The 26,934-nt window shown below is 59.0% G+C and overlaps 1 protein-coding gene across 3 annotated transcripts in view; it reads right to left on the minus strand.

Moving 5' to 3' along the window:
• The window catches only part of ADGRG1 (adhesion G protein-coupled receptor G1), a 37,919-nt gene that overhangs the window by 1,564 nt on the left and 9,421 nt on the right, over nt 1-26,934 (minus strand). For 2 of the 3 annotated variants that reach the window (XM_039232653.1, XM_039232654.1), the window contains 12 exons: nt 9,660-9,748; nt 8,490-8,921; nt 7,779-7,911; nt 7,097-7,244; nt 6,379-6,510; nt 5,917-6,033; nt 5,662-5,707; nt 5,316-5,419; nt 4,446-4,564; nt 2,567-2,835; nt 1,484-1,592; nt 947-1,215 (listed from right to left, as the gene is read on the minus strand). In XM_039232653.1, coding sequence (XP_039088584.1) covers nt 947-1,215; nt 1,484-1,592; nt 2,567-2,835; nt 4,446-4,564; nt 5,316-5,419; nt 5,662-5,707; nt 5,917-6,033; nt 6,379-6,510; nt 7,097-7,244; nt 7,779-7,911; nt 8,490-8,921; nt 9,660-9,714 — 1,933 coding nt within the window. In that variant the 5' untranslated portion in view covers nt 9,715-9,748. Of the gene's footprint in view, nt 1-946; nt 1,216-1,483; nt 1,593-2,566; nt 2,836-4,445; nt 4,565-5,315; nt 5,420-5,661; nt 5,708-5,916; nt 6,034-6,378; nt 6,511-7,096; nt 7,245-7,778; nt 7,912-8,489; nt 8,922-9,659; nt 9,749-10,812; nt 10,943-26,934 lie in introns of those variants that run through there. The other variant, XM_039232655.1, reaches the window with a different exon arrangement.

A 26,934-nucleotide genomic window follows, 5' to 3' on the forward strand; every position in this document is an offset into this window, starting at 1 on the left:
GCCCAGAGAGGTCAGGGGACTCGGCTGAGCCAGGAGTTAAACAGTGCCGTTCAGGTTGCAGAGTGTGCCTATTTAAGCACCTCTCGGCCAGAACACAGGGGTGTGCGTGTGTGTGTGTGTCTATCTGTCAGTCATCAGTGGGGGGGATGGTAGAGGGGTACAGGTAGGAGGGACCCTGCGGCATCAAGCCCAGGCCCTCGTGACCAGTTCCTCTGCTCCTCCCCCTTCACCACCTCCCCACTGCCCCCCCACCACTGTACCCTTGAGCCCTGTACCCCCTCACTATTCTTTCAACACACAACCAAATTCCAGCCTCAAGACCTTTGCTCGTGCCCCTCCCTCGGCCTGGCACACTCTCCTCAGCCCGCAACACGCACACCCGACCCCGGGCTTCTGATACAGCGCAGACCTGACCCAGCGCATCCAGGGGGGCGGAGTCCCCATGGCTAGCAAGACTCCCACAGTGCCGATGCCCACGGTCTGAGGAACACACACGGAGTAACAGGCCCTTGATCTCTCCCTGGCGGAACCCTTCTGCTGTCTTCAAATACCTCCTACACAGGCCTCTCTGGCCACTGTCCCCAAAGTTGTCCCCACCCCAGCACAGACGGTCTGTCCCTCATGTCGCCCACTCTTACGGCCCTGGCCTCCGAGATCCCCTCACAAGGCTGTGTGCTTGCCTGTCATGCCTGGTCTTTCCCACCAGCGACAAGCTCCATGGAAGGAAGGCCCTGACCCAGCCAGTTCCAGGCTTAGCACAGGGCCTACACATAGTAGGTACTCAATAAAGACGTGTCAACTACAGCCAGGATGCCCCCATTCTCCGGATGGGAAGACTGAGGCCCAGAGAAGTGAAACTTTCAGGTTGGGGCACATCTTCCCCACCCTGTGCTCCACGCGTGGGCACCCTGCCCAGGCCAGGGGGTGGGGTCTTCTACATGCCTACCTTGGAAGGAGGTGATGATGCTGAAGAAATAGAGGATGACCAGCTGGAAGGTGCCAGAAGCAAAGGAGAAGAAGACCAGGGCCCAGGGCAGACCGAGGACCAGGCTGAGCCCCAGCAGCGTCAGCACGTGGGGCCACTTGTGGGCGTGCGGGCGCAGCCGCAGGACCTGCCCCACCATGGTGCCCAGCATGGCGGTGTTGAACAGAAACACCAGGCTGAAGAGGCCCAGGTTGGTGACGTGGCTGACCATGGAGTCCCGGATCCAGCACCTGTGGGCGCAGATGTGGGGGCTCAGCACGAGCCGAGGCAGGGCCACGCTTCCTGGGGGCCATGGACCCGAGCCACAGCGAGCCTGAGCGCGCCGCGGAGCACCTTCAACACCACCGACTCACAGGGGGCGTTATTTCCTCTTTAAGTCCTCTGTCAGCAGCCCGGCACCCAGGAGCCTCCCGGCCACCGTGGCCGTGGCCCAGGCCGCTCTCTGGCCTCCGCGCCCCAAGGCCCCTGTGCCTGTCCCCGCTGCCCACAGCCACTCACATGGAGGGGTAGATGACACTCTCCGGAGTCCTGTGCACAGCCAGGATGATGGAGCCATAGTTGTTCATGTCCACTAGTGCCACCAGCGTCACCAGGAAGACGGGGAAGCCTGAGGGCCGCAAAGCACGGAGTTCCATCTCCCACCCTCCCCTGCCCTGCAGCAAGACCTTCGGACGCTCCCCTTCCCGCTCCAGTCTGGTCTTCCCACAGAGAGCCCCAGCCCCGCGTTCCCCTCACCATCCCGGCCGTGGGAGAAAGGGCCCGGGCTTCCCCGCTGAGGGGCGAGACGTCGCAAGGAGAGATAGGAGGGACAGTCAGGACATGGGGGGGGGAGGCCTGGAGGGGAGGACTTCCAGAGCCTGTACTGGGCCTTGACCTTGTCCATGGGCTGGAGATGGAGATCCCTCCAGAAGTGGTCTCCCACCACCAAACACCTGGGCCTTGACACAGAGCCAACTCTGAAGGATTTTTATGTAAATCAAAGCAGTGACCCAAAAAGGGCCAAATGAGAAACACCGCAGGAGCGGCAAGTTGGGTCAGGGATGTGGGGAGGTTGGTGAGCCTGTGCAAAATCCCAAGGACTTGTGAGGCGTCCCTGGGCCTTCAGGCCTGAGTGAGAGGTCTGGGCCATAGGTAAATTAGGTTGTCTCAGCCAAGGACAAATGCCAGAGCTATGGGGAAATCTTCAGGGTTACCTAAAGCTTCAGAGGACCCACAGACAGAGCCACTTCCAGCCTGGGTGATTTAAGTGAGCGGAGGACTGGATTACACCCCCAACCCGGTGCCTTTGAGCAGTGTACAACTTGCACATCCATAAGTGATGGCTATGTCAGCAAACCCCCCTTTTAAGAGAGTGAGCAATGTCGAGACTATGTGTTTCTTGGGGCAGTGCTTACCATCTCATCTTCCTAACGGGGAACTTAACCCACAGCCAAGGTAAAGATCCCCTGAGGGCATGTGGGCAAACGAAACAGTGAGGGGAACAGTCAGAGAAGTAAGCAGAGAAGCAGAACTGGGCACCTGTGTTTTGCCAAGTAGAAGAGGCAGGTCTAGAGGGCCCACCAGCATCCTCTACCAGCTTACCCCAGCCCACGATGCTCAGCTTGAGCAAGTAGCCAGGGACATAGGTGCCGAAGACCTCAACCACGAGTCGGTAGAGGTTGTAGCCCTCGAGGCCCATCCAGGAGAGGCAGGCGAGCAGAGAGAAGTGCAGGAAGATGGCACTGGCACGGCAGCCGGCCTCGGAGCCCGTCAAGGCCACGGGCTCGCTCAGCAGGAAGCTCACGTCTAGCAGGAAGACAGCCAGCAGCAGGTTCATGTGCACCTTGATGGTGTAATCCCGAGTCTTCCTCCTGCACGGGGGTGAGGGGGAGGCAGGGTCACCCTGGCAGCCAGCTTGGGAAGGTGGGGGCAGCCTTCCCAGGGTGCATGCATACACACACACACGCGCACACACACACACACACACACACACACACACACACACACACACACACCCTATCTCATTCCTGTGGCTGCGGCCAGCTCATTCCCCACGTGTCCCTATGCACCTGCTGTGTGCCCAGCAGCCACAGGGACCTCAGGCACAGGTTTAGCCAGACGGAGCCAGCGAGACAAACCCAGCCACCCAAGTCAGCTGGATACTCCCAGCGCTGGAGGGGAGAGTCTTCGGATTCTGTGTCTGCCTGTCTGTCTGCACAACCGTGCATCTGTGAGGCTGTGAATGTGTGTGTGTGTGTGTGTCTGTCTTCAGGTTTGCAGATGTGTGTGTGCGCAGCCCAGCCCCACTCTGATGATCCAGGGCACCATCGGCCTTTCCTCCCCAGGTCCCCACGCCGCCAACTGCACTCTGCCTGGCACCATCCACCACGTGTTCCAGAGAGCACAACGCAACAGCCTGGCCCACCCACCCCAACTCCAGGTACACTTGGGCCGGCCCCTTCCCCCTCGCCCTCAGTTTACTCGTCTGTGAAATGGGGGGGCAGCCCCCTCCCAGCATAAAGTCTGGCACAGACAAGATGCTCAGTCCCTGAAGTTTCCCATCCTTGTCCTTGGGCACTTTTGTGGTTAATGAGTAGATGCTGGGAGGCTTGTGCCCCCGCCCCCACACGACACGGTCATGGATGCACACGCGTGCACACAGCGCACCCTCCCTTCCTCCCGGTGGAGAATAGCGAGCACACTCCCAGTGCTCACACCCACAGGATTTAGAGTGTCCGCCCTCTGCCCCAGTGGGCCCGGGCTCTGACTGCAGGCAGACCTCAAATTAGGCCAAGCCCAGCACTGACAATCTGGACCCATCCGCACAGCCGGGGGTGGAGGCGCTTTCTGCTCCACCAAACACTTCCCACGGGGCACCTTCCACTCAAGGCACCCAAGTAACAGTGGTGAACCGACAGAAGCCCCCGTTGGGGGATGGGGTAGGCTTTGTCAAACTCAAATGCCTGGGGGGGGAGGGTTCTGTACAGATAGCTGGGCCCCAGGGATGCCTGCCTGGGCTTAAGGCTGCCTCTGCCACTTCCTTGCTGTGTGACTTCAGGCAAGTCACTCACCCTCTCTGAGCTCTCTTTCATAGGGCTCTTGGATGTACTGAAGTGATTTTGTGCATGTAAAGCACTGAGAACAGTGTGTAGCACATGGGAAGCTCACCATCACACTATTATGTGCCCCCAGCGGTGACACCTCTGATTAGTCAAAGGCAGAAATCGAGATGTTTATGTTAATTCTCCCAATTTTCAATGTTGGCAAATAATGAAGATTGTAAGTGCTGGGTCTCCCCAACCACACAGGCCTGAGGTGGAAGTGTGGCCCCCAGGGGCCAGCTGACCACACCTCCCAGGGCCCCTGCGGCCGCGGGCACATTTTGTGGACAGCCAAGCCAATCCCCAGCATGGGTCTCCATGAGGTCAAAAAATGAAGGGTCTGCCTCCCTCCCCCTTCACCGCCCCCTGCCGGGCCTTACCTGGAGCAGAGGTAGGCAGCGATGGTGAGGACACAGGCCAGAGCGGAGATGACACAGCCCACATAGGACAGGAGGGTCAGGTAGTGCTTGTGTATGGCGTCGACCTCCACAGAGGCCACCTGGGTCCAGAAGACAGGCCAGGGCTGCCTCAGTGTCCCCAACTCGACTCTAAGGGTTTGCCCCAGGGGGGAAAGGCCAGCCTCTGCTCCCCGGGTGGGCCTCTGGCGTCTATGAGCCACCACCACCCCAACCTGAGTGTGGCCCCCTGAGTGTATCCTTAGGAAGGGGCAGGGGAGGGGTCTGCACTTTTCGTTCAGTGCCTCCTCACAACAGACCCTCACTAGAGGACCCCTTCTCCGGCCTGGCGCCCATGGTTTCTCATCACTGGAGTGAGCCTCCTGTGAGAGTGAGCACCCCACACCCAGCGAGAGCTGGGAGCCCACTCCGATCCCTCAGAAGCGGGGTCCCAAGATTCCGGGAGGGTGAACCTAGGACACAAACTTCTGTGCTCTTGGGGACCCTGAAGTCTGTTGTGAGAGCCCCCACAACGGGCCTCAGTCCCCTCGAGGGCTCACTGGAAATGTATTCGTGGCCCCGCCCCAGCCTATGGGGTTAGAATTCTAGGTCAAGGCCAGGAATCTGCATTTTTATCATGCACCAACATTTGGGAATAAAGGGCAGCTCTTTTACTAACTAGCTGTGTGACCTTGGGTAAATTGCTTCACCTCTCTGAACTTAGGTTTCCTTATCTCTACAATGGGGCAGCAGCAAGAGGCACGTCAGGGTTGGTGTGAAGAATGAATGACACGTATGTGGAGACAGGCAAGCCCCCAGCCTGTGGTGTGGCTGCCGGGCAGGGGGACTGCTCACCATCAGCACCGCAAAGTAGGTCAGGTGGTTGCACAGGCAGGACGTCTGTGTCTCTCTCCTGATGGTCTCACACCCCGCGTCGCTCCAGCTCCCAAGGCTGCTCACTGAATAGGGGTTCCATGGGGCTCTCGTTAAGCCCAGTCCCCCTACCGGATCCCCCCGCACACTGAAATCCACAACCGCATCACTGCTCCAAGTCTTTGCAAGTATCTAGTCTGCCATCATTCCTTCTTCAAAGCTCATCTTTCTCCAGGAAGCCCTCCTTGATTAACCCCATCTCCCCACCCTCCAGGACCCGCTTTCTCTTCCAGATGCCTGCCCAGTTCAGGGAGCCCTCCGCACTCACACGTCAGGTCTTCAACCCAGAATACACACTGGAGAGTCACGTTCTTCTGCCGGGACAAGAAGGGATAGAGGACCCCGTCACAGCGCGCTCCTTTCCGGGCCAGGCTGAGGAAGTCAGCGTCAGGCCACCACCCCATTTGCCCTTGACTGTCTGGTGCCCTCAGCCAGCCGGTCATTTTGTTAAAGACGAGTGATTCAGAAGGCAGGGCAGACAAGGAGGGACCCTTGTGTCCTTGGCTGGTTTGCTCCCACTCACCGGCTGTGGCTGATGCTGGAAGGTGAGCGTCACAGGCTCCGAGAGGTTGGCTACTTTGGTGTTCTGCACAACGATACCCAAGACCTTCTCACCCAGGACTTGGCTAGAATTCTTGTCCTGGAGATATGGGATGGGGGAAGAGAGGAGGGGGTGAGGGCTCAAGGCTGAGAAGAAGGGCCGAGGAGTTCCCTGGTTTCTCTAGACTCCCACATGCTGCTCTGAGATGCGGAGGCTCCCTCTGTAAACAATTCTTCCACATGTAGTCATTTACACTGTAGCGAAAACAACATAATTTAGCCTTCTCCGGGGGAGATTTGCACATCAAGGTCCATTTTCTGACTTTACAAGGAAAGGCTCTGGCTTGTGGACGAGGAGGCCTGGCTCTATGCCCACCTTCCACCTCCCCGTCAGACAGAAACTGATTTTCCCCCGGGGGAGGGCGCGAGGACGCGGGCCCCATACCTGGAACAGGGCTTGACTGCTGAAGTCCACCAGGAGCAGCCTCTTTTCAGCCTCCCCCCTCCGGCCCTTGGTCTTCTGGAAGAGCTCCCGCGGCAGCAGCACGGAGTACTCCCGGATCTCGCTCTGTTCCTTCTGCAGACCAGAGTCCCCCTGGGGCTCAGCTGGCCGTGGGCTCCCAGCTCTCCCGTACATGCCACCCTCAACACCTCCCTGGATGCTGCCACCGCCAAGCCCGCCTCCTTCAGGAAGCCCTCCTTTCCTTGGCTCCAGCGCTGGCTGGGGAGCCTTGCGGTTAGAGCCCAGGGCTCCAGGGGGGTTCGCGCAGCATTGTGCTGTCTGGGCTTCAGACGCCAATGCTGCGTGTGGCATCCCCGGTGGTAGGAATGAGGGCTGTGGGGGTGACTCCAGCTACCGGGCCCCCTCAAGGGCAGTCTGAGACCGAGGCGCATGCCCAGGCACTTTGGGACTGGTCTTCTGTTCATGGGGTTTGGTGGGGGGAGGAGCGCATAGGAGCCTTTGATGCCGGTCCCCTCCACCTCTGTCCCCACCGCTGTGCCAGGAAGGATCCTCGGCCACGGGGTAGTCACTAACAGGGGATTCCTTGGGCCTGAGACCTTCCTTGCCAGCACACATGTGGCTCCCAGAGGCCCGGGGAGGGGCGTGTTCATGCCTCCGCATCTGTTTCCTGCCCCGGCCAGCCCGGTCCCTGTCTCCTGACCTCGAGCCTGGAGTGGATGTGCAGGTCCTGGAGGCTGGCCGTGGGCTGGAGCCTCCACACTGTGGCATTGACCAGGTCCTCCTCAAAGGACAGCGTGTCCCCTGTGAACTTCACAGAGGTCAGCTTTGACTCCAGGCTCCGCAGCTGCCTAGCAGGGGGACACGGGGTGGGGAGGTTGGTCAAGGCAGGCAGGGAGCAAGAAGGGGAGACTAGGCATATACCCAGGAAAGAGGCAGGCGGGGGGGGGGGGGGGGGACAGCCGGATGGTGCTGGCGCACGAGAGAGAACAGGCCAGGGCGTGGGGGTGGGGTGGGAGGAAGCCAGGACATCAGAGCAAACAGGAAAGGGGGCTCTCCTGAGCACCGGCTTCCGGGCCCAGCTCTGCCCGGCCATGGAGGAGCCCTGCCCAACTCTGCGCCTCAGTCTGCCAAGCTCTCAAATGGGCCGATCAGGTCTCCTTTCTTGGTGGGGAAGAGGGCGTGGGGGTGTGTCCTGGGGTGGTGGGTGTGATGCTTGTTTTTACACATGTAAGGGGCTTGGCCTCAGGGCTGTATTTCGTTTCCTCCAGGAGGAGATGGAAAGATGAAGAGAACATTCCAGCCCCAGGAGATGCCCCCCCTCATCCTGCCTCCTGCTCCAGGTCTCAGCCCTGCCCACATCCGTGTCTGGGGTCCACGCTTACTGGCTGGCAGGGGTGGATGAAGGCCTCCTCGAGGTCTTCCCTGGGTGCTTCAGAAGCTGGCTGAGCAGCTCAAGGTCTCTTTTCAGCTCACATATGTCCACCGAGGCATTGTGGGAGGCCTTCTGGGGGGGATCTGGGGCACAGGACAGACAGATGGACGGGCCTAAGGCTTGTTATCGGAGGTGCCACACCCATCAAACTCCCACTTAACCCTCACATGACTCTAAAGACATCCAGCCCGTTTTACAGAAAATGACACTGAGGCTCTAAGACATGGGGTGGCCCCCCCCAAGGTCACCCAGAGGCTGGCCATGCGGGGGCTCTGCCACATGGAGACTTCCAGCAACTCCAGCCCAGCAGAGAAGGCTGGGACACAGCTGCCCACACGACTAGAGCCCAGAGGGCCCATCCCAGGAGCGACGTTGGGGGCGTGGGGGCTTGTGTGGCCTCTGGCTCCCGACACCCAGTCCCGTCTTTCTGTTCTCTCTGCTCCCACCCTGATCAAGCCTCATCTTCCTTCACCTGGACCTTCCCTGCAGCCTCTGTATGGGGCTTTGCCCCCTCTACCTTCACCCCTACTTCCCCACAAAGCTTCCTGAAGCACAGCGCGGATCACACCCCTCCCCCGCTCAGACACCGTCAGTGGTTCCCCACTGCCTGGGAACAAGGCTAAGCCCTGACCCAGTTCCTCCTGCCCCGAGGCCCCCTAACCGTGGAAGGAGAAGGTGAAGCCAGCAGCACTGGGCAGACTGGAATTCTGGGGGCTCCACCAGGAGCTGACCGAGGTGGCCAGCAGCGGGGGGCCCTGGGCCAGGTTCTCCTTCTGGTGCCGGAAGCACAGGAGGCCAGAGGCTCGGTCACTCAGCAGGAAGTCGGTCTTGCCATAGCGAAGGTGAAATTTCCCAGCATGGCGGTTCCAGTAGAGGCAGAAGTGGTAGAGGCCCCTGGGGTCGGGGAAGGGTCGGGAGGCCAGGGGAACCCCGGTGACGGGGGTGAAGGGGGCATGGATCGTGAGGGCATCCTCCGAGTTCTTGATGGAGATGTGCAGGTCTGATGTCTGCTTGTAGTGGAGGCCACTCTTCTCTGTCTGGTTCCTCTGGCCACAGAAACGAAAGTCTTCGCGGGGGCTCCTGCCACGGGTACCTGAGGAGAGAAAGACTACAGACGGGGCTCTGCGGCAGGGAGCAGCCAGGGCATAGTTGGGGGCAGGCCTCGGGCCCAGAATACAGGACCCGGTGCCTGGGGCTTGCACACGTTCCAAGGTCTACAAAAATGTGAATGTGCTCTGCTCACAAATGACGAAAAGAATTAAAAATTAATAATAATTACAAAGGTTAAAAAAAAATCTTTAATGTTTACTTATTTTGTGAGCACAAGCAAGGGGAGGGGCAGACAGAGAGGAGGAGGGAGACAGTCCCATGAGGGTTCTGAGCTGTCAGTGTAGAGCCTGACGTGGGGCTCCAACACACAAACTATGAGATCATGACCTGAGCTGAAATCAAGAACCAGACATTAACCAACGGAGCCACCCAGGTGCCCCAAAGACAAAAATAAAAATTTTATGGCAATAAAATACTTTATGAGGCCATGTCTACCACAGTCAGTTGTGCAGGTTGTGCACTGCACAAGGATATTCTGGCTGCAGAAGTGAGTGGGGCCAAAACCCAATTCATGTTCCCCATCTCAAGCTGTGCACTGTGGGGCTGCATCTGCCAGAAAGAAGGGGTCTCCTTTTCTGCAAGATACCATCCACTTGCTAAACTGTGTCTAAAGTCCTGTGCCTGCCCAAAGGGGTTAGTGGATATGCTGGCAGCCGTCCTAGACATGGGGGCATTTTGGTGTAAATCACAAGAGTCCCACGGCAGCTCCAAGACAGCCTACCTTGCACCAGGAAGAGCAGAGCCAGTGCCGTCTGCAGTAGCACTTGGGCGGCCATCTTCCTCCCCAAAGTCACCCTGAGAAGTCACCACCTGAAAGAGGCCAGGAGCATTAGCCGGGGCCAGAGCTGCAAGGTGGTTGGCCCAGCCCTGCAGAGGGGGAGGCCAGTGCAGGTGGGTTTGGGATGGGAGGTGGGGAAGCACGTGTGGACACAGCCCGTGGACCTCCCCGGAGCTGCCGGAAGCTGAACGTCAAGGGGCAGCGGCATCCAGAGCCCAGCTCAGTTCAAGTCCTGGCTCCTCCTCTCACTTGCTGCATGACTGTATAAGCCACAGAAAATGGGGCTAATAGTACTTCCCTCCAGACCTAGCAGGAATGGGTAATCTTGGCTAGAATCAGGTGGAGAAGGCTCCAGAGAACCCCCTGGGCCACCCCTGGCACCCTGCCCCTCCAGGCCTGGAGGAGATGCAGGAGAGGCGGAGCCCTCCGGGCTCTCCTCCGGCCCCCCCCCCCCCATCATCCCCAAGACCCAGCTCAGAGGACACCTCCTTCAGGAAACCTTCCTCGACTCCCTCTACAGCCAGTCCTGGCCTCCTTTGCTTCCCACTGTTGGCTGGGGCCTCCTCTGCCCCCAGGCGGTGCGGGACGGTGCATTCCCTCCTCAGCTGTCGGGGGAGCCCCTGGTCCGTCTCTGCACAGGGCCAAGTGCACAGAGCTTGCTGGACAAAGGCTGGGCACTTGGAGGGGTGAGGGAAGTGGAGTGAAGCACAGCGCACTCACAGCGCCCTCTGCAGGCAACAGAGGGAAAGGGTGCTTCCTGTCATGACCACCAGGGGGAGCCAGTTCCCAGGACCCTGAACAACCAGAAAAGCAGCTGTGTCTTCCAGTCTGACAGGGAGACCCTGACAGTATGGCCCAGCTTCCCCCAGCTCCACCCCAGTGTAGAGTGGGCCCTTCTGACCCCCCATGACCTCCATTCGCCGAGAGCCAATCTGCCAGCCTGTGCTTTCCCACCGCAGCCCCTGTGCCTGTGTTAATGCTCACTTCCTCCTTGTGGAGTGGGCCCTATCGCTGGCCCATTACACAGACAGGGAATCTGAAGCAAGGAGTTAAACAACCTGCCCATGATTACTCCAGAGGCCAGGGCTTTCCTCACTTGGTCAGCACTGTGAGGCCTGGTGGGGAACCTGCATGCCTGGCACTCACAGAGAGATGCCAGGTGGCTTGGCCAGCAGGCCGGGTGACTGAGCTGGGCGCTGACGGACACAGACAGGCATGCTCATTGCACGGGTCTCTGCATATGGCTGTGGCGGCAGGTGCAATCATCTGTCACAAGCCAGACAAAGGGAAGCCTGGAAAACAGGGTGCACCCAAGGAGTCTATGTTTAGGAGAAGCCAAGGGGGGCTTCCAGGATGAGGTGGCTTTTGGACAGAGTATTTGAGGGTAGCATTTAAGGGACAGGTGGCCCCGGTAGGAGCTCATTGTCTCCTTCCCTGAACTAACCTGGCCCCCTTAACTAGAGCCAGGCTCCTATGTCCCACCATGCATAATGGAACCCTAATTTTTAGGCCTTGCCATCACATCTCATCTCCATGGCATCACAGGACCCCTTAGAAGACGCGTATGAGAGGCATCTGGGTGACTTAGTTGGTTAAGCCTCCGACTCTTGATTTCGGCTCAGGGCCAAGATCTAAGTCTGAGCCCCGCATCAGGCTCTGTACTGACAGCGCGGAGCCTGCCTGGAATTCTCTCTCCCTCTCTGTTCTTTCCTGGCATGTGCACGTGCACGCACTCTCTCTCAAAACAAAGAAGCTTTTTTAAAAAATTTCTTTTTAACACATATGAAAGCGTTTTAGGGAAAGGCCACTGTGAACCCAGCTTGTGGCTTTTCAGGTTTCACTTTGTGGTCTCTCTGGGCGTCTTGCCTTCTGCTGCCTCAGACCAGCAGGGGGCAGCCCAGCACCGGAGACAGGAGCATGCCTCTACTTTTCTTCCTGACAGTCCCTGTTGCTGTTTACCTCTGATCCCTGATCCAAACGTCACCTCCTCCAGGCAGCCCCCCTCACTGTCACCATGGCTTTATACTTGTGAACTCATAGCTGAGAGATCACGCATGAATTTGGTCCAAAATCTCCATGTTATGGTATTTGGATTCCAGGCACAGAGAGAACCAATGGCTACCTGACATCACACAGCAAGCAAGGACGGAGCTGGCCAAAAGCCATGTCTCTCTCTGGCCCACTAACTGCTCACAGTGAGCTACCACCGTTGGTAGACAGGGGCCCAGGACAGGGCAGAATCACCCACATTGCATCGACCCTCCCAGATTGAGCTTTGAGAGCAAAACACCCTCAACAAAGAAGAGAACTCCCAGTCACCGGAGGGGCATGAGCGAGGCTGCGTCCCCGTGGAGGACCGTGGAAGGGACTCACACACAGATACGGGGCCAACTGCATGACCCTGACACTTCCGGGCTCATCTCTACTCTACCCTAGCTGTTTCAACAGCCACTCCGAAAGGGACAATGTTGTCCCCACAGACATTTTGGGATTTGAGTGGGAGGATCTGCCTGGCTTCCTTTAACCCACTCTTGGGCAGTGGAGAAGACTCTGGAGCCAGACTGCCTGGGTTCAACTTCCAGCTCTCCTGCTCACTCGCTGTGTGTCCTCAGGCTACTTACTCCCCCTCTCTGGGCCTCGCTGTCCACATCTGCAAATGAATTGTTACTTGTAAAGGACTTAGAACAGGACCGTGCACATGGTAGGTGCCACAGGCGTCAGCTAAATATCTCTCTGTACTTTCTGACGGGCTAATGCCTGGCCCTAAGTCAACCCCCAGCCTTCCTTCCGCCCCTCCCACCCTCCATGCCCCCTGCCTTGTGGCCCTGGCCAGCTCAGCCTCCAGAGCACCTTGACGGGAAATTCTTAGCGCATGAAACTTCCCTTCTGGGAGTGCAATGGGGAGGACTGAAACCCCACCCAGAAAACCTCCGTCCTTGCAGCCTGGCCCCGAGGCTGTTCACAGAACAGGACAGAGGAGATGGGAGAGTGGACCTGGGGACAATGAGAAGGTTCCAGGAAGGGGCAGGGCCCTGCCTGGCGCGTCCACTTCACACCTTCCCGTCGCCACTCGACGCGACAGAGAGCCCCGCCCACTGCCCATCTCATCACACCCTTGTCCCTCCCACCCCACTGCCCGTGGCCAGGAGGAACCCCACCGTCTGCCCCCGGACACACACCCGCCGCCCCCTGCAGCCCACAGCAGCACCCACGATGGGGGCCCCACTCTCCCAGCACCTCCGGTGGGGCTGCAGAATGCCCTGGTCACCACCCTGGGAGGGAGGGGTCCTGTGCTTTGGAGGGGAGGGGCCCCTACGTGGACCCCCGCACAGACCATGTGGACAGAACCCTGTCCCCGGTCTCTGGTCTCTGGAGCTGGGGACTGGCAGAGCTGGACAGAGCTCGGCCATCGAATACTCCTCACACCCTTTCTGCAGTGGTGTCATCTACACCCTCACACGAAATCCCCAGAGCCACTGTGTGAGGTTGGTCCTGCTGTTTTGCCATTTTACAGACCAGGAAACTGAGGCTAGGGAGGGGCCGTCCGATCTAAGATCACTCCAGGTGGAGCCAAGACACAGGCTCACTCTGCAGAACTCCCCGCAGAACTGGCACTGGCCAAGGTCTGAGAGATGCATGCTCTGCTGCCTTTGGGAGACCCCCCCCCAAAAAAAGGAGAGAAAAATGAGGGGGGGTGCAGCCAAGATCAGCGGCAGTGCAGACAATTCCAGCCTGGGAGAGGGGTCTGGGGGCCAAACCTCAAGAGAGACCTCCCCCCGTTCTGGACCAGCTGCCCTTGACTTCAGGCCTTCCGTAAACACACAGAGAGAACAGAACGGTCCAGCTCAGCTTGACACAATAGGGGCCACCATCACGAGGTCCCCAAGGACCCTGGCAGAGCAGCGGATGTCCAGGGTTCATCTAAGCCGACATCCCCCCACCCCCCCTCAGGCCCTGCTGGCCCCAAGAGAGGGAGGTCTGGCTCCTGCCCATCCTCAAGACGCAGGAGGGGCAAGGGACAGGGGACCCGTGGCTCACTTTCTCCCCGCTGGGGCCCGAGTCACTTCCCCCGCCACGCATGTAGAGCCACGAGTCATCGCTGACCTAGTCCAGGCTCCTGGAAAACCCATTTCCTCAGAGGATGGAGGTGGAAGTTGAGTGGACAGGACCTAGTCCGGCTTGGGGTTAACCCTTCCCAGGCAGGCACCTCTCCAACATATCAGCTACTGCTTCCCTCTTCCCACACACACACCGTGGGCACAAACCCCCAGCCCCACCTCCAGACTGCCCCCTTGCCTGGAGTGCCTTCCCCATCCCTAGGACCACCCAGCCCACGTACTACAACTCGGTTAAGGCACGCCCTCCCCATGGAGTATTACCTAACCACCCAGTCCCGATCAGAATTAACTACGTGTTCCTGGGGGGAGGGAGAGCCCTCAGGTCTATACGGCCCCCACTGCCGCAAGAAGTTCATACCAGCGGTGCCCAGACTCGCCCGTGGGCCAGAACCATGCCAGGGAGTGCACTAAAGTGCAGATTCACACCCCCCGCACACACACCCCCCCCAACTCTGAGGTCAGAGGCAGCAGGTCCGGGGTGGGAGTCAGGAGGCTGGCTTTAACAAGCGTCCCCAATGATTGAGACTCGGAGGGCTTGGAATCATGAGTTAGAGGCCTGGGATAACAGGAACCCCATTTTACAGAGAAAGTCAGAGACAACGAAAGAAGGAACGGGCCCAGCCCCAGATCACTCAGCTGCTGAATGACACTGCCTGTGGCGCCTCCTCTCCACCCTGGGGGGCAAGGAGGTGTTGTGTTCCTCTGTGGTCCCCTGGCGTTGAGCAGGGTGCCGGGAACCTGGGAGGGGCTTCCTGGAGGACAGAAGGGGACAGGCGGGCATAGGTGGAGGGGGAGCCTGGGAGTGGGTTTTCGGGTGTGAGCCTTCCCTGGGGGTGGGCCCGAAGGGAGAGGACCCAGATCGGCCTTCCAGCTCCATCCTCTATCCTTAGCGGCTCTCCAGGAGCGGGGCAGCGTGGGGTTGTGGGCACCCCCTTGAGCTTAGGAAAGAAGAGAGGGAGTGTAAGTATGTGTGTGGGTGTGAATCCAGGTGCCCACGTGCATGTGCAAGCATGCAGGGGAGTGAGGAGAAAGTCGGAGACGGCTGGGGGTGGGGGCAGGTCAGCTCTGCCGAGGGGGACCTGGGGTGCTGCTCAGACCTCAAAGGGCAGCCAGGGAAGGCAGTTAGAACAGAACAGAGAACAGACGCCTGCAGGTGCTTCCTCTGCAGGGGGTGGGCTGGGGGGGCTGAGAAGACCTCCACCGGTGCTTTCCAAACCATTTGATTAAAGTGAATCTTACTGGGGTGCCTGGGTACTCAGTCCGTTAGGCATCCGACTTAAGCTCAGGTTATGATCTCATGGTTCGTGGGTTCCAGCCCTGTGTCGGGGCTCCATGCTGACAGCTCAGAGCCATGAGGCTGCTTTGGATTCCGTGTCTCCCTCTCTCTCTGCCTCTCCCCTGCTCATGCTGTCTCTTTCATAAATAAGCATTTTAAAAATTATTAAAAGTAAATCTTAGAAACACCATGTATCCAACAAATCAAAGGACAGGCTCCCCCCCAGTCTTAGGTGGGACCCAGGGGCACAGCCCCCACCTAGCCCAGCCCCCTAGACCCTGTCGGTGTTCACTGTCTCCTCCCTCTGCTCCCGTTCCCCAACTGGGAACTGGGAACTGGGAACTGGTAGCTGAACTCGAGCCAGGCAGCCACCTAGGCTACAGGATCACCCTGGCAGGGTGTTCCGGGATGGCCGGGGGAAACAGTGACCTCAGGATTCAGGAATTCTTCTACAATAAAGGAGAGTACAAATTAAGCTAGCTGCTGGCCGCCAGAGGCTGGCGGACGCCAAGGCTGTGCCCACTCACTGCCCACTCACTGCCTGGGGGGAATCTTGCATTCTTGCACCAGACCTGCTGGGTTGGAGGGCCGACCTTGCCAGCACGCCCACCCCCCACCCCCATCCCGAGACTTCTGGTCAAGCCAGATCCTTAGGCAATGACTCCCTCTGTGTGTCCACATGCGCCCTGGCCCTGTTAGGAGACCAAGGAAGGGGAGAAGCAGAGAGTTCCCTGCAAGCGAGGAAGGGAAGGGTCTGTCCATGCAGAAGGACACTGAGTCCTCCCCAAGAGCCGGGTATCAGAGCGCCCCCACGCCCCCTGTCTTATCTGGCACCAGAACATTCACTTAAGAGGCCTCAGGGAGTCTAACAGAGTCACTCAAGCAGAGGCGAGCCCAGGCGTGGGGGTTCCCACCTCCAAGCCTCTCCACACACAGGCCCTCCTCCCTGGGATGCCAGCCTTGAGATGGATCCAATGCCCTGGGGCCTCAGGCCTCTGCTCCCTGCCCCCACTGCGTCTGCCCTCTAGCCCCACAGTGCCCTGCAGTGGGGACACCACATGGTGGGTGGGGGCGAACAGGGTCTGTCTGGCCCAGCTGGAGGAGCCCTGGGATCCAAGGAGAGGGAAGACAGCAGCTCCGCATAGCAAGTGCTCAATTTGATTGGCATCGCGCAAAGCACTTGACACAAATGATCAATCAGCCCTCAACATAAGTCTGCAAAGCAAGTGCTATTATTACTTCCACGTTTCCTTAATGTTTATTTAATTTTGAGAGAGAGAGAGAGCACGAGAGTGGGGAGGGGCAGAGAGCAGGACAGAGGATCCCAAGCAGACTCTGAGCCCGACGCGGGGCTCAAACCCACAAACCGCAAGATCATGACCTGAGCCTGAGTCAGATGCTTAACGGACTGAGCCCCCGAGGCGCCCCATTACCCCCACTTTCAAGATAAGGAAAGTAACGTCCAAAGAGGTTAGGTGATGCCTACGATCGCCTAGCAAGTAAGCAGCCAAGTCAGGACTCAAACCCAAGGCCGCCCAACCTCAAAGCCATGCTTTTTTCACCGCGGTCTCCAGAGTTCTAGACCTTCTATGAGATGGTCTCCCCATCCCCATCTTTACCAAGCAGTAACTTGCCAGAGTACTTTTTAAGAAGCGCTAGTTCCCACATTAGGGAAATGCTGCAGTCCCCTGCTTGGTCTTATGTATTAGCATGTCAAAGTCTCTGATAAATCCTGCAAAAAGAAAATCTACAGAACTTGGTTGGGCTTCATTTCCCAGTGCACTGTGATGGTGCATCTGTTTTAGCATGGGCACCTGTTGTCGACATGAGGAACAAGCTCTCAAAAACTTTGACACCACACACGTAGGGAACCTATCGGCATCCTCCCTCCCAGCCTCTGGCCCTTCCCCTCCCCTCTTAGGCCATTAGCTAGCCTGAGATGGGCTGTGGGAGCCATTTAGACCGTGATGTTCCCCAGGGCAGCTCATCACCATCCTTGGCACTTCCAGGCAGGAGGTCCCCAGGCAGCCAGAGGTGAACGGCCTGTCCCACCTCCCTCAGGCCGGCAGCAGCAGCTCTTGGGGAAAGGGGGCCCTGCCAGCCCCGTCCCCAGGTTAGCCACTCCATTAAAGTCAGCCACAGCCAGCCGGGCTCTCAGCCTGGCTTCAAGCAGCTGCGACACTTAAAAGGCTGGAATCGAGAGGGAGGGAGGGAGGGAGGAAGGGAGAGAAGGGCAGAGGGAGAAGGAAAGAGACAAATGAATGTGCCAGGGCTTTTAGAAGCCGAGCATCAAAGCCTCTTATAATTTGCCAATGGATTGTAGGGACCTGGCACTTAAAGAAGAGAAGAGATCGGAAAGGGTCCCAGATCTGGCCAGGCTGGGCTTGGGCTCAGGCGCCAAGGTTTTCCGCAGACGGTCCAGGGACCCTGATGCCAGCTCGGTGCTCCCAGCTCGTTGCGCAGCCCCCTGCCAAGTCCCCCCACCCCCACCCCGTCCCGCGACCCTGTCGCCAGGGAGCAGCTGAGGCTGGCCTCTAGGATCCCAGGGCACGCATCTTCAGCACCTGCCCAGGGAATGCAGAGTCCCTGAGCAGGGTTGGCGAGAGTTGGACAACAAGGTGCAGACCTGGCCCTGGGAACTTTCGGCCGGCCTGTCCCCTCTCTGAGGCGCAGTTTCCTCCAGTGTTACGAGGGTGACCGTGATCCCTGTCCCCATCTGTCTTCTCTATAGCCCAGGGCCTCTGAAGTTACAGGGAAAGGCTGGGCTTACCTCTCTGGTGGCAGAAGGAGCCAAGAAGGTGCTGGGCCCCCCCTCCTGGCCAATCTCTCTCCACTCTCAAACCACAGACAGACCTCAACTGTCTGGCTGAAACGCCCCTCCCCATCTGTGTTCCCACACTGCCCAAGGCCAGGCCGGCAAGGTCAGCCCAGCTACCACCCTGCTCTGGGGACTACGATGCCGCCACCCTGGACCTGGCAGAAAGCCCATCTTTGGAGTATGGGACCCTAGCGTTCCAAAGGTCAGCCGCCAACCCTCCCTTTCTTTCCTCTCCCTCTGGTCCTGGCTCCTGGCTGAGAGGCAGACAGGACACCCAGCCAGGCCTCCTCCTCCAAGAAGGCCGGGGGCCCGGTCAAGGCTGAAGGACCAGCCCCCGCTGGGGAAGGGCAGTGGAGGCACAGACCAGGATCCCATCCAGCTCACCGTGCACACGGCATCACCATGCACACGGCATCACCCAGGGCCACGGGGTCCCCCACCCCTATTTGCACACCCCAAGGGCGGTGTGCTCACTACCTCCGGTAACAAAGCCAGCATGAGTCAGGTATGCTGAAAATGTAAGATTTGATTCTCAGCTCTTTACACAAAATAACCCTGATCCTCCCCTAAAACCTCAAGAGACAAGTACCATTACGCTCTTTGACAAATAAGGAAACTGAGGCCCTGGAGGTGGAGTAGCCGCCGGAGATGGCACAGCCAGCGAGTGGCAGAAACGAGATGCCACCCCCAGAACCCAGCTCCAGACGGGTCCTCTTGATTTTGCAGCCATTTCCCCTTGACCTTACCTGACTGTTAGAAAAGGCTTCTCTTTAAAACTCACAGAAGAGATGCCTCAAAATGTGTTTCCTTGGGGTCAGCTGAACACCCTTCCCTTAAGGGCCCAGGTGCCCCCCCCCCCCCCCGCTCCGTGCCCATGCTCCCACCAGCCACCGCCAGCCAGCCAGGGGCACAGCTTCCCAACACCTCTCTGAGGCTTATCTTTAATCACTGGGGGTGCAGCCCAGAGTGTGACCATTACCCTCAATCATTCCTCCCTGCTCTTGAGCTGAATCCCTCTTAGCAAAAGCATCTGTGACTCTCCCAGGGTCCCGAGTGCCCATAGCCCCACCCCCACCCCACCCACCCCACCCATCAGCCCTCGTTGTTGGGGAGAAAAGGCAGAGAGGGAAGAGGGATGGAGGGAGAGAAGAATGAGAGGGGGAGGGGAAGGAAGAGCCAAGGCGCAGGGGAGGGGGAGGCCAAGGAGGGGAGGGAGAAGGGCAAAGGGAAGGGGTGGGGGAGGAGAAGGAAGCAGGAATGAGAGGGATGGAGGGAAGAAGGGAGCAGGGGAAGAATCGTACCTGGACTCCTTCGTGGTGTCGAGTGCGCTACAAGTGCACAAAGAGCATGAATAAGTGAGCAAAGGGTCGGCTTCCCTGCAGCCTGCTGGGGTGGTGGTTTGGGTTCTGGGGAGGAGGACTTTGGAGCTAAGCTACCCCAGCCCCTGCCCCCCTCCCTGGAGCCTCAGACAAAGCGGGCAGCCAGGGAAGGCGGGCTGCAAGCCCCAGCCACCAGCCTGGGAGAAGGGGCGCAGGTGACAGCAGCCCCTAGCAACCGTTTCCCCGGCAACTGTTGGCAGCTGCAGGAAGGGAACTACGTCACTCCCCGGCTCCGACCCAGCACAGCACAAGCCCCCTAACTTGTCCGGTACCCAGTCTCCCGGCTCAGATGCTGCCCTGTGCCCGTCAAGGAGCCGCCGGAAGGCAGTTGCAGAGAGCATTGGGGGACACCTGCCTAAGTGTGTCAGCACTGACTTTAAACCAAATCCTTTTAGGACCCGGTGGGGGCTACTCTTGTCACCAAAGATGCTTATTGTCAGCTGCATTTGCCCCTGAAGGTTGCCAGCCTGTGGCCTTGACCTCATCCCAAGCTGGACATTCCTCCATCCACCACCACCCCCATCATTGGCTGTCAGAAGTACACAATACAGGCCAGGCTCTCCTTTCTGTGATCCAGACTAAGTAGCAGTGCAGGAAGGGAAGAGAACAGAGGCAAAACTTCTGAAACCCCTTCTCTGTGTCACATACTACACTAGGCATTTTGGAGATCTATCTCCAACTCTCCAAGGTCAGGCCTGTTGAAGCTCCCTTGCAGATGGGGAAGTGATGTGGTCAAAACCACCTGGCTGGCAAGGGAGGGGTGTGGACTTCAAACCAAGATCTCCTCTGAGACATGAAGACCAAATGTCCATCTGATGTCTTGACTCATCCCGCCCCCCGTCCTGTATATATCTGAACTTAATTTGATCACCTCCAGTGACAGGGAGCTTACCCCCCCCCAAAAGGCACGTCACTTTGACCTCTAAAGAGTACTCCATAGCCAGTGAGTCAAAGGGGAAAGGACATCAAAGACATGGGGTGGCCTCCATGTGGCAGGCAGGCCAGGGAAAAGAACCAGGGACAGACGTCTCGGCTGGGGCCTTTGGCTGCAGAGCAGGAGACAAGGTGGTGTTGCTCAGGGGGCGAAGGGGCCAGGGTCTCAGCCAAGCAGCTATAAACACTTTCCCAGAACAAGTGGGGAAGCCCTTGGCAATCACACTCAAAGGGGACGGAGGGGCTTTGCAATGGTTTCTGGCTAAGGCCATGGGAAAGGCAGCAGGGGCTTGGGGCCAGGGGGATGGGTGCCCCCGCACCTCACACCTCCTCCCCCACCCATGGACCGGAGCCAGGAGGGCAGCTATTGTCTTGCTGCTGGCCCAGAGCTGCGTCCCATTCAGGCACTATTTTTGGCCCCGGGAGGAAGAGGAAAAGAAAGCAAAGAAAGGAGTTGCTGTTCTCAGTGGAACCTTCGCCCGGAAAGGATTCTAGAGCCTGCTGAGCCAGAGAAGGGAGCCGCTGTTGGCTCAGAAGATGCTGTGCTTAAAAAGAGCTGGCTGGGGGCTGCTGTTCAGGGGAGCCAGGGGAGGACACAGATGGGGCCCCTCCCTGGACTTTTACACACATTTGGTGCTCACCAACTGCAGTGACACACAGGGACACAGAGGCACAACATCCCAGGTCCCACCCAAAGTCTCCAAGCACTTATAACAACAAAAATACCTACAGCAGCTCATAGGTCATTGCCGCCCTGAGCCAAGTCTCTGCCAAAGACATTGACAATGGCTCTTGACACAGCCGACCAGAGTGGAGGTGTGGGACAAATAATGAGGCTCGTTTTACAAATCAGACAGCTGAGGCTCTGGGAGAGCGTGGCTGCCCAAATAGCAAGCTGGTGACCCCGCACCACTCTCTCTCCACCTTATGCCACCCACTCCCTGCTGCGTTCACCAACTCCAGCACACTAGCCTTGTTTCTAGCCTGAGACACACCTCAGGGCCTTTGCATGTGCTTTCCCCTAAGTCTAGCACACTCTTTCCTGGAGCCATTCTCTGATTGGCTTCTTTTCTTCTCAGCCCTTATTTCATATATTCCTCCCCCAAGAAGCCATCCGCGATTGCCCAACCAAAATTACCCTCCCCGTCATCACTCTCTTCCATATCACCTTATCTTCTTAACTTTACAGCACTTAACACTGTCTGAGATGATCCTTCAATTAGCTTAGTTGTTTTTCATTTCTCAACATCTACTCTGTCTGGTTGGTCGGACTTACCACTTGCGGCTCCCATAGTAGCCTCAGGCCTGCCCCACAGCAGATGCTCAACGACTACGAATGAACAGAGCTGGGATTCTAACCAGGTCAGGCAGCCTCCAAGCCCCTTCCCCATAAGAGCCAATTCCTGACACTATAGATATGATCCAAAAGTGCCGCTTGGGGCAGGGGGTTCCTGCCCTGAGCCATCCTGACTCCCCAGCATCTGACTGGTCAGGGGCATAAACATCTCTGCCAAGTGCTTGGCCAGAGAGGGACTCCCAAGACTATGCACAGCTTGAGAATAGGGATGGGACCCGAAACTCCAGCCCAGCATTTCCTTCAATACACAGCTGCCTGGTAAAGGCTCTGAAAAGTCCTGCAATGCAGAAGCTTGCAAGACCAAGCCTTTCCTAAATCACTGCGATCAAAATAGACTGTCAAAGTTACTAGACTAGATGATATCTGAGATACCATCTAAATTGGTGATCACTGAACCTTGGGTTTTCTCTTGACACAAAGGCGAAGTTACTCATCTTAGGCCCCTCGACCACTCACTCCTATGGCCCAGGGCTAAGAGGGTGCCCGGGGAGGAATTTGCCCATGAAGGTGGGTCCCATTCCCACCTTCTCTGCAAATGTTTGACTTCCATCCGGACTCCTGTGGGCTCCCCAAGGTGGAGCAGGGATGGGAAACAGCACATGTCTGTGGCCACGGAGGACCCTGGGGTCTCAGAACATGGGGGTGGGCATATCTCAAGGGCCAGCAGGCAGAGACTCACAAGGCAGCTGGAGCAGGGAAGGGAACCACATGTGAGCACAAACCATATGAAGTGTACCTAACCTCCCATAACGCATGTGCCCACTCTAGGAGAGGACAGTATTGTGCCCATTTTACAGCTAAGGAAACTGAGGCTCAGAGAGACGAAGTCGCTTGCCCGGGGCTCCACACCTGGGAAGGCTGTACTCCAATCCAGCTCTATACACTCCTTTGGCTGTGCTGTCCCTGTTGCTCTGTGTGGCCCCCAGGCCCCTGTCCTGGCATCTACAGGACACGGAGAGGAGGTGTCAGCCCCTCTAGGGAGGTGGACATGCGGGTCAACAAGCTGTGCTACACCCAAGATGTCACAGCCCAGGCCCCCTCCTCCCCACACCCACGGGGCCTGCAAACACCCCTACCCTCCCTGTTACTGTGGCTTCCAGCCCTGTGGGAGAGAGAGCCCAAGTGGGGGTCGCGAGGCAGGACTCACAGGCACGTCAACACCTGCTGCAGAGTCCCTGTGGGAAAGCACTGGCCGCCCTCCCAACCACAGCTAGTGACGGGGACTGCGCCCGGGCCCCGCTCCCCCTACGCCAGGCTAGGGCACCAGGACCTGGGCATCCTTGGCGCCCAGCCCAGGAGTGGCAGAGAGACCCCGTCCACCTGGCCTGGGCTGTGTGCAGAGGCGGCAGAGCCCAGGAAGCTGTGGCAGGCTCGGCCGCAGGCGTAGGATAAATACGGCTTTAAGGACAGCCCGTGAGGATTCCTTCGGGCCCTGCCTGTGCCCTCGGCTCTCGCGAGGCTCCGTCACAGTCAGGCGTGTGGGGGGGGGTCAGTGCCACAAAGCGAGGAACACCCCTACCCAGGCACAGGTCCATGGGATGGGGGGAGCAAGGGACAACATGAGCTCCCTGATGCTTTGGGGGTGCATGTGCCCCCTTTCTGACCCCTCCATCACACCTTCCTGCCTCACCCCATCCACGATCCCCGAGGCCCTCACACCCTGTGTGCCTCCCCTCCACCCAGCCCACCGGATGATTAGGTAGACAGTGGGAGCGCCCCAAAGATGCCACTCGATGGCGCTCATGGTGGAGGTGTGGGCACGGTGACCGGCAAGGCTAGGGAGGTGCCACCTGCCCGCAGACACCATCTGATGCCATTAGGATGGCCAGCAGGCTGGCTGCTTAAGGACAGAATACCTGGGGAAAGCATGGGGATGGAGCACCTCTCCCGCCCACAGCCGGAAAAACCAAGGGCTGGAAGGAGCCGTGAAGAACCCTGCATGATGCTCAAGCTCCCTCTACAATTCCCTGCCAAACTTAAACACTTGCAGGGACGGGGGGCTCACTACCGCAAATGGGTGCAGCCCCCTGCAGCACCATGGGAAACAGTCCAGGCCTGGGCTTGGGCCCCAGCTGCCGCTGACTGGCCAGGGAAGCTGAGACCTGCATCCTCACCTGTGAAGTGTGAACAGAGCATCAAGCCTCCAAGGCCAGCAGCACCCAAGCTGAAGGAGTGTCCTCGCGGACAGTGAAACTGTGCACACTAGGAGGAGCAGGGGCGGTCGCCAGTCTCTCCAAGGGGCTGGTGCGTGCCCAGAGGGTGACACAGCCAGTGGGGCCCCGGGCAGAGGGCACCAGGCCAAACATGACTCAGTTGATCCAGTCGGCCCCTGGGGCTCACCCCTCACACTTGTCACCGCAAAGACAGGTGGGTGTGGGCACTTGTCCCCCCTGCCACAGGGTCAGAGACCCAAGGTACTACCCACAGAGCACTCCCTGAGTGCCACACTTGGCCAGGGACCCTGAGGGGGTCAGCCACCCAGTGCAGGCCAGGGGCCAAGAGGCCAAGGGAATTCAGATCAGCGAAGAAGTAACCACAGAGCACTGCCCTGGGAAACACACCCAACTTGAACTCAGGCCTCCCCCACACCAGGACAACAGCCTCGAAGATCTCACGCCAGCAGGTCAAGACCCCATGGGTGGGAGCACCCAAGGCCCCGTGGGCTCTCCGGGGCCTGGTGACATTCCCAGTGATGTCATGAGAGCCCAGGGCTCTCACTCCAGGATAGACTCACGGTTGCTTCCCAAAAGATCTTGGTGGCGGCCCAGAACATGGCAATGACAGCATCACTTATGGCGCATGCCAGGCTGTACACTCAGCACTGAAAATTGAGTGGCTCACTTAACCTTCTCAAGGTGCCACTACCATCCTCATTTTAAAGATGAGGAAAACAAAGCACAGAGAAGCTAATATGCCTGCCCAAGTTCACACAGCTGGAGGGGCTGGGACAGAGCCAGACAGCCCCAGAGCCACCGCCTTGTGCTGCTGCTCCCAGGGGGACAGCTGAACTGGATGACAGAGGAGAAAAGGTCTGGGACAACTGGATGTGGGGGGTCTACTGCCCTCGGGCCCTGAGTGTACAGCCTCCTCAGCTAATCCCCACAGGGTCTTCTAGAGGTATCAGAGGCGTAGGTATCTTCATCCCCACGGTACAGCCTAAGCAATGAGGCTCTGAGAGATAGAGCACCTTGTTCAAGGTCACTTTTCAAGGATTGGAACCTAGCTCTCACTCAGCTCCCACATGACCCTGAAGACTTCAGCCCAGGTTTTGGGAAGGCCTCTCAAGCTGCACGACATGCTAAGGACACTGTCCCCATGGGCTGCCCCAGAGTCCAGCAACCACACTGCTGGGGGGGAGAGGGGTGGCGCACTCCCCTCTCCACGGACAGTGAGGACACTGAGGTCCAGGGAGGCTGCACCCTTGGGCCCCTGTCGCCCTCTGCTTTCCCCCATGGGCTTTGAAAGACAGGGCCAGGGCTTCTGGAAGGGGGAAGGCAGAGGCCTGAGTACAGGGCCGAGAGGCCTGAGAGGAGTCTCGTCTCTCTCACTGTTGCCCGTGTGGAGTCTGAGTGGCCCTGGGCCTGGGGAGCATTAGCCACCAGCCTCTCCCAGGGAGCCCGAGATGGGCTGGCTTACAGCAGCCAGGTCCCCGCCCCCAGGCTGCCTCCCTGTCCTGCGGGGCCCTGTCCACCGAGGCCTAGAGGCTCTGCCAGCCTCTCTGGGGCTCAGCTTTTATCTCTGCCTGCCTGGAACTGCCAAGCGTGCCACAGGCTGTCAGAGCCTGAGCCTGCGGCCGCTCAGGAGCCCGCTGCCCACACCACTGACCTCCACACCGAAGCACAGATCAGGCAGGAGGAGAAAGGGTAGGCTCTGCCAGAGCCCGAGCGGCCCCGGCCCTCCCCAGGGCCAGGCAGGATGGAGCACCCAACCCCCCAACGCCCCCGCCCATTGTTACAAGTCGTCTCTGGGCCTCAGGGCACCCACCTGCCCGCTGTGGAGACGCTGTGACCAAGGCTGACTTTTATCTGGGCAGGTGCTGCTCCAGACTCTTTTCTGCGTTAGCTCCTTAATGTTCGCAACGGCCCCCAACACAGACACTGTATGTGGTTACCTGCTTTGTCCAGATGGAAACTGGGGCAGACGCCCAGGTTCACACAGCCAGACAGGAACAAAGCCAGGATTCTCTCCAGGTAAACCCGCCTTGCTCTCTCTGTGGGTCCCGACACGCTAGCGGAGCGTGGGCTTGGCAGTGGCAGGGGTGGGGTTTGAGACAAGGGCACATGTCCTCTGGCACCCAGCGTGGACCCTCGGCGGGTCGAGGGTCCCCTCCTGACTGAGGGGCCGGGAGAGCTCAGTGGACAAGATCTCGGACTCTGGAGCCCCAAAGACAAGCAGGTCCTCGTGGGTAAGCCTCCCGCGCCTCAGTGTCCTCGTCTCCCAAGAGGGCACGTCAGGGGCACGGGCCTCCCGGGAATGAAGGGTGTGCTGAGCCCGGGGCCAGCAGGGTCTGAGGCCGGGGAAGGGCCAGGATGTCGCGGCCCCGGCCAAACCACCAGGACACCAGGGAGAGTCGGGAGGGGTCCCGGGCAGGTGCCTCAGCCCACCCGTGCCAGGGCAGGCTGGCACCCAGCAGGGCTCAGATCTTATGGGTCCCAAGCTCCTCCCACACCCTCAGCCCTGCTCCCCGGCAGCCGCGGGCCTGACCCCAGGGTCTGGGGGACTCCCCAAGGGCTTCGAGGAACTCTCGGGGAGGCACACAGACTGGCGGAGGGCAAGCCTGGGGGGTGGAGGCCCAGCCAGCCCCTCCCGCCGCTTGAGGGACCCCTTTGTGCCAGCCCTGCCCCACTTCCACTTGCCATCTGCCTGGTCCCTGGGTGCCCGGGTCCCTGACGGCTGTGAGTGCTCACGTGACGCCCCATCTGCCGTGAATCAGAAGGCGGGGTCCACAGGGCCTCCCGGGGACGGGACTCTGGCTCTGGTTCAGGGGGAGGGGCGGCACTGGGCCTTGGGGGCTGTGCTGCAACATTTTCCCATCTCCCCACCTGCGCCCCGACGTCCCCACTGCTTCCTCAGAGCCCTGCCCCCCACTCTCCCGCCTGCCGTGGAAGAGCCCACCTGTGCCTGCATCTCTGCAAGGGGCACTGCCACTAGCACCCAGTACCCACACCCATAAGCAGCACCCACACCCACGCCCAGTACCCACCACCTAGCACCCACACGCAGCACCCACACCCTGTACCCACCCGCACCCACTCCTCCATGCAGCTCTTGCTGAGGATGAAGTGGCCTGTAGCCTGGCTCAGCTAGACCACGTGGCCCCTCATGGCTGTGCCCACC

This window comes from Hyaena hyaena, unplaced genomic scaffold (genome assembly GCF_003009895.1).
Source record: "Hyaena hyaena isolate Hyena2069 unplaced genomic scaffold, ASM300989v1 scaffold_68, whole genome shotgun sequence".
NCBI classification, from domain to species: domain Eukaryota; kingdom Metazoa; phylum Chordata; class Mammalia; order Carnivora; family Hyaenidae; genus Hyaena; species Hyaena hyaena.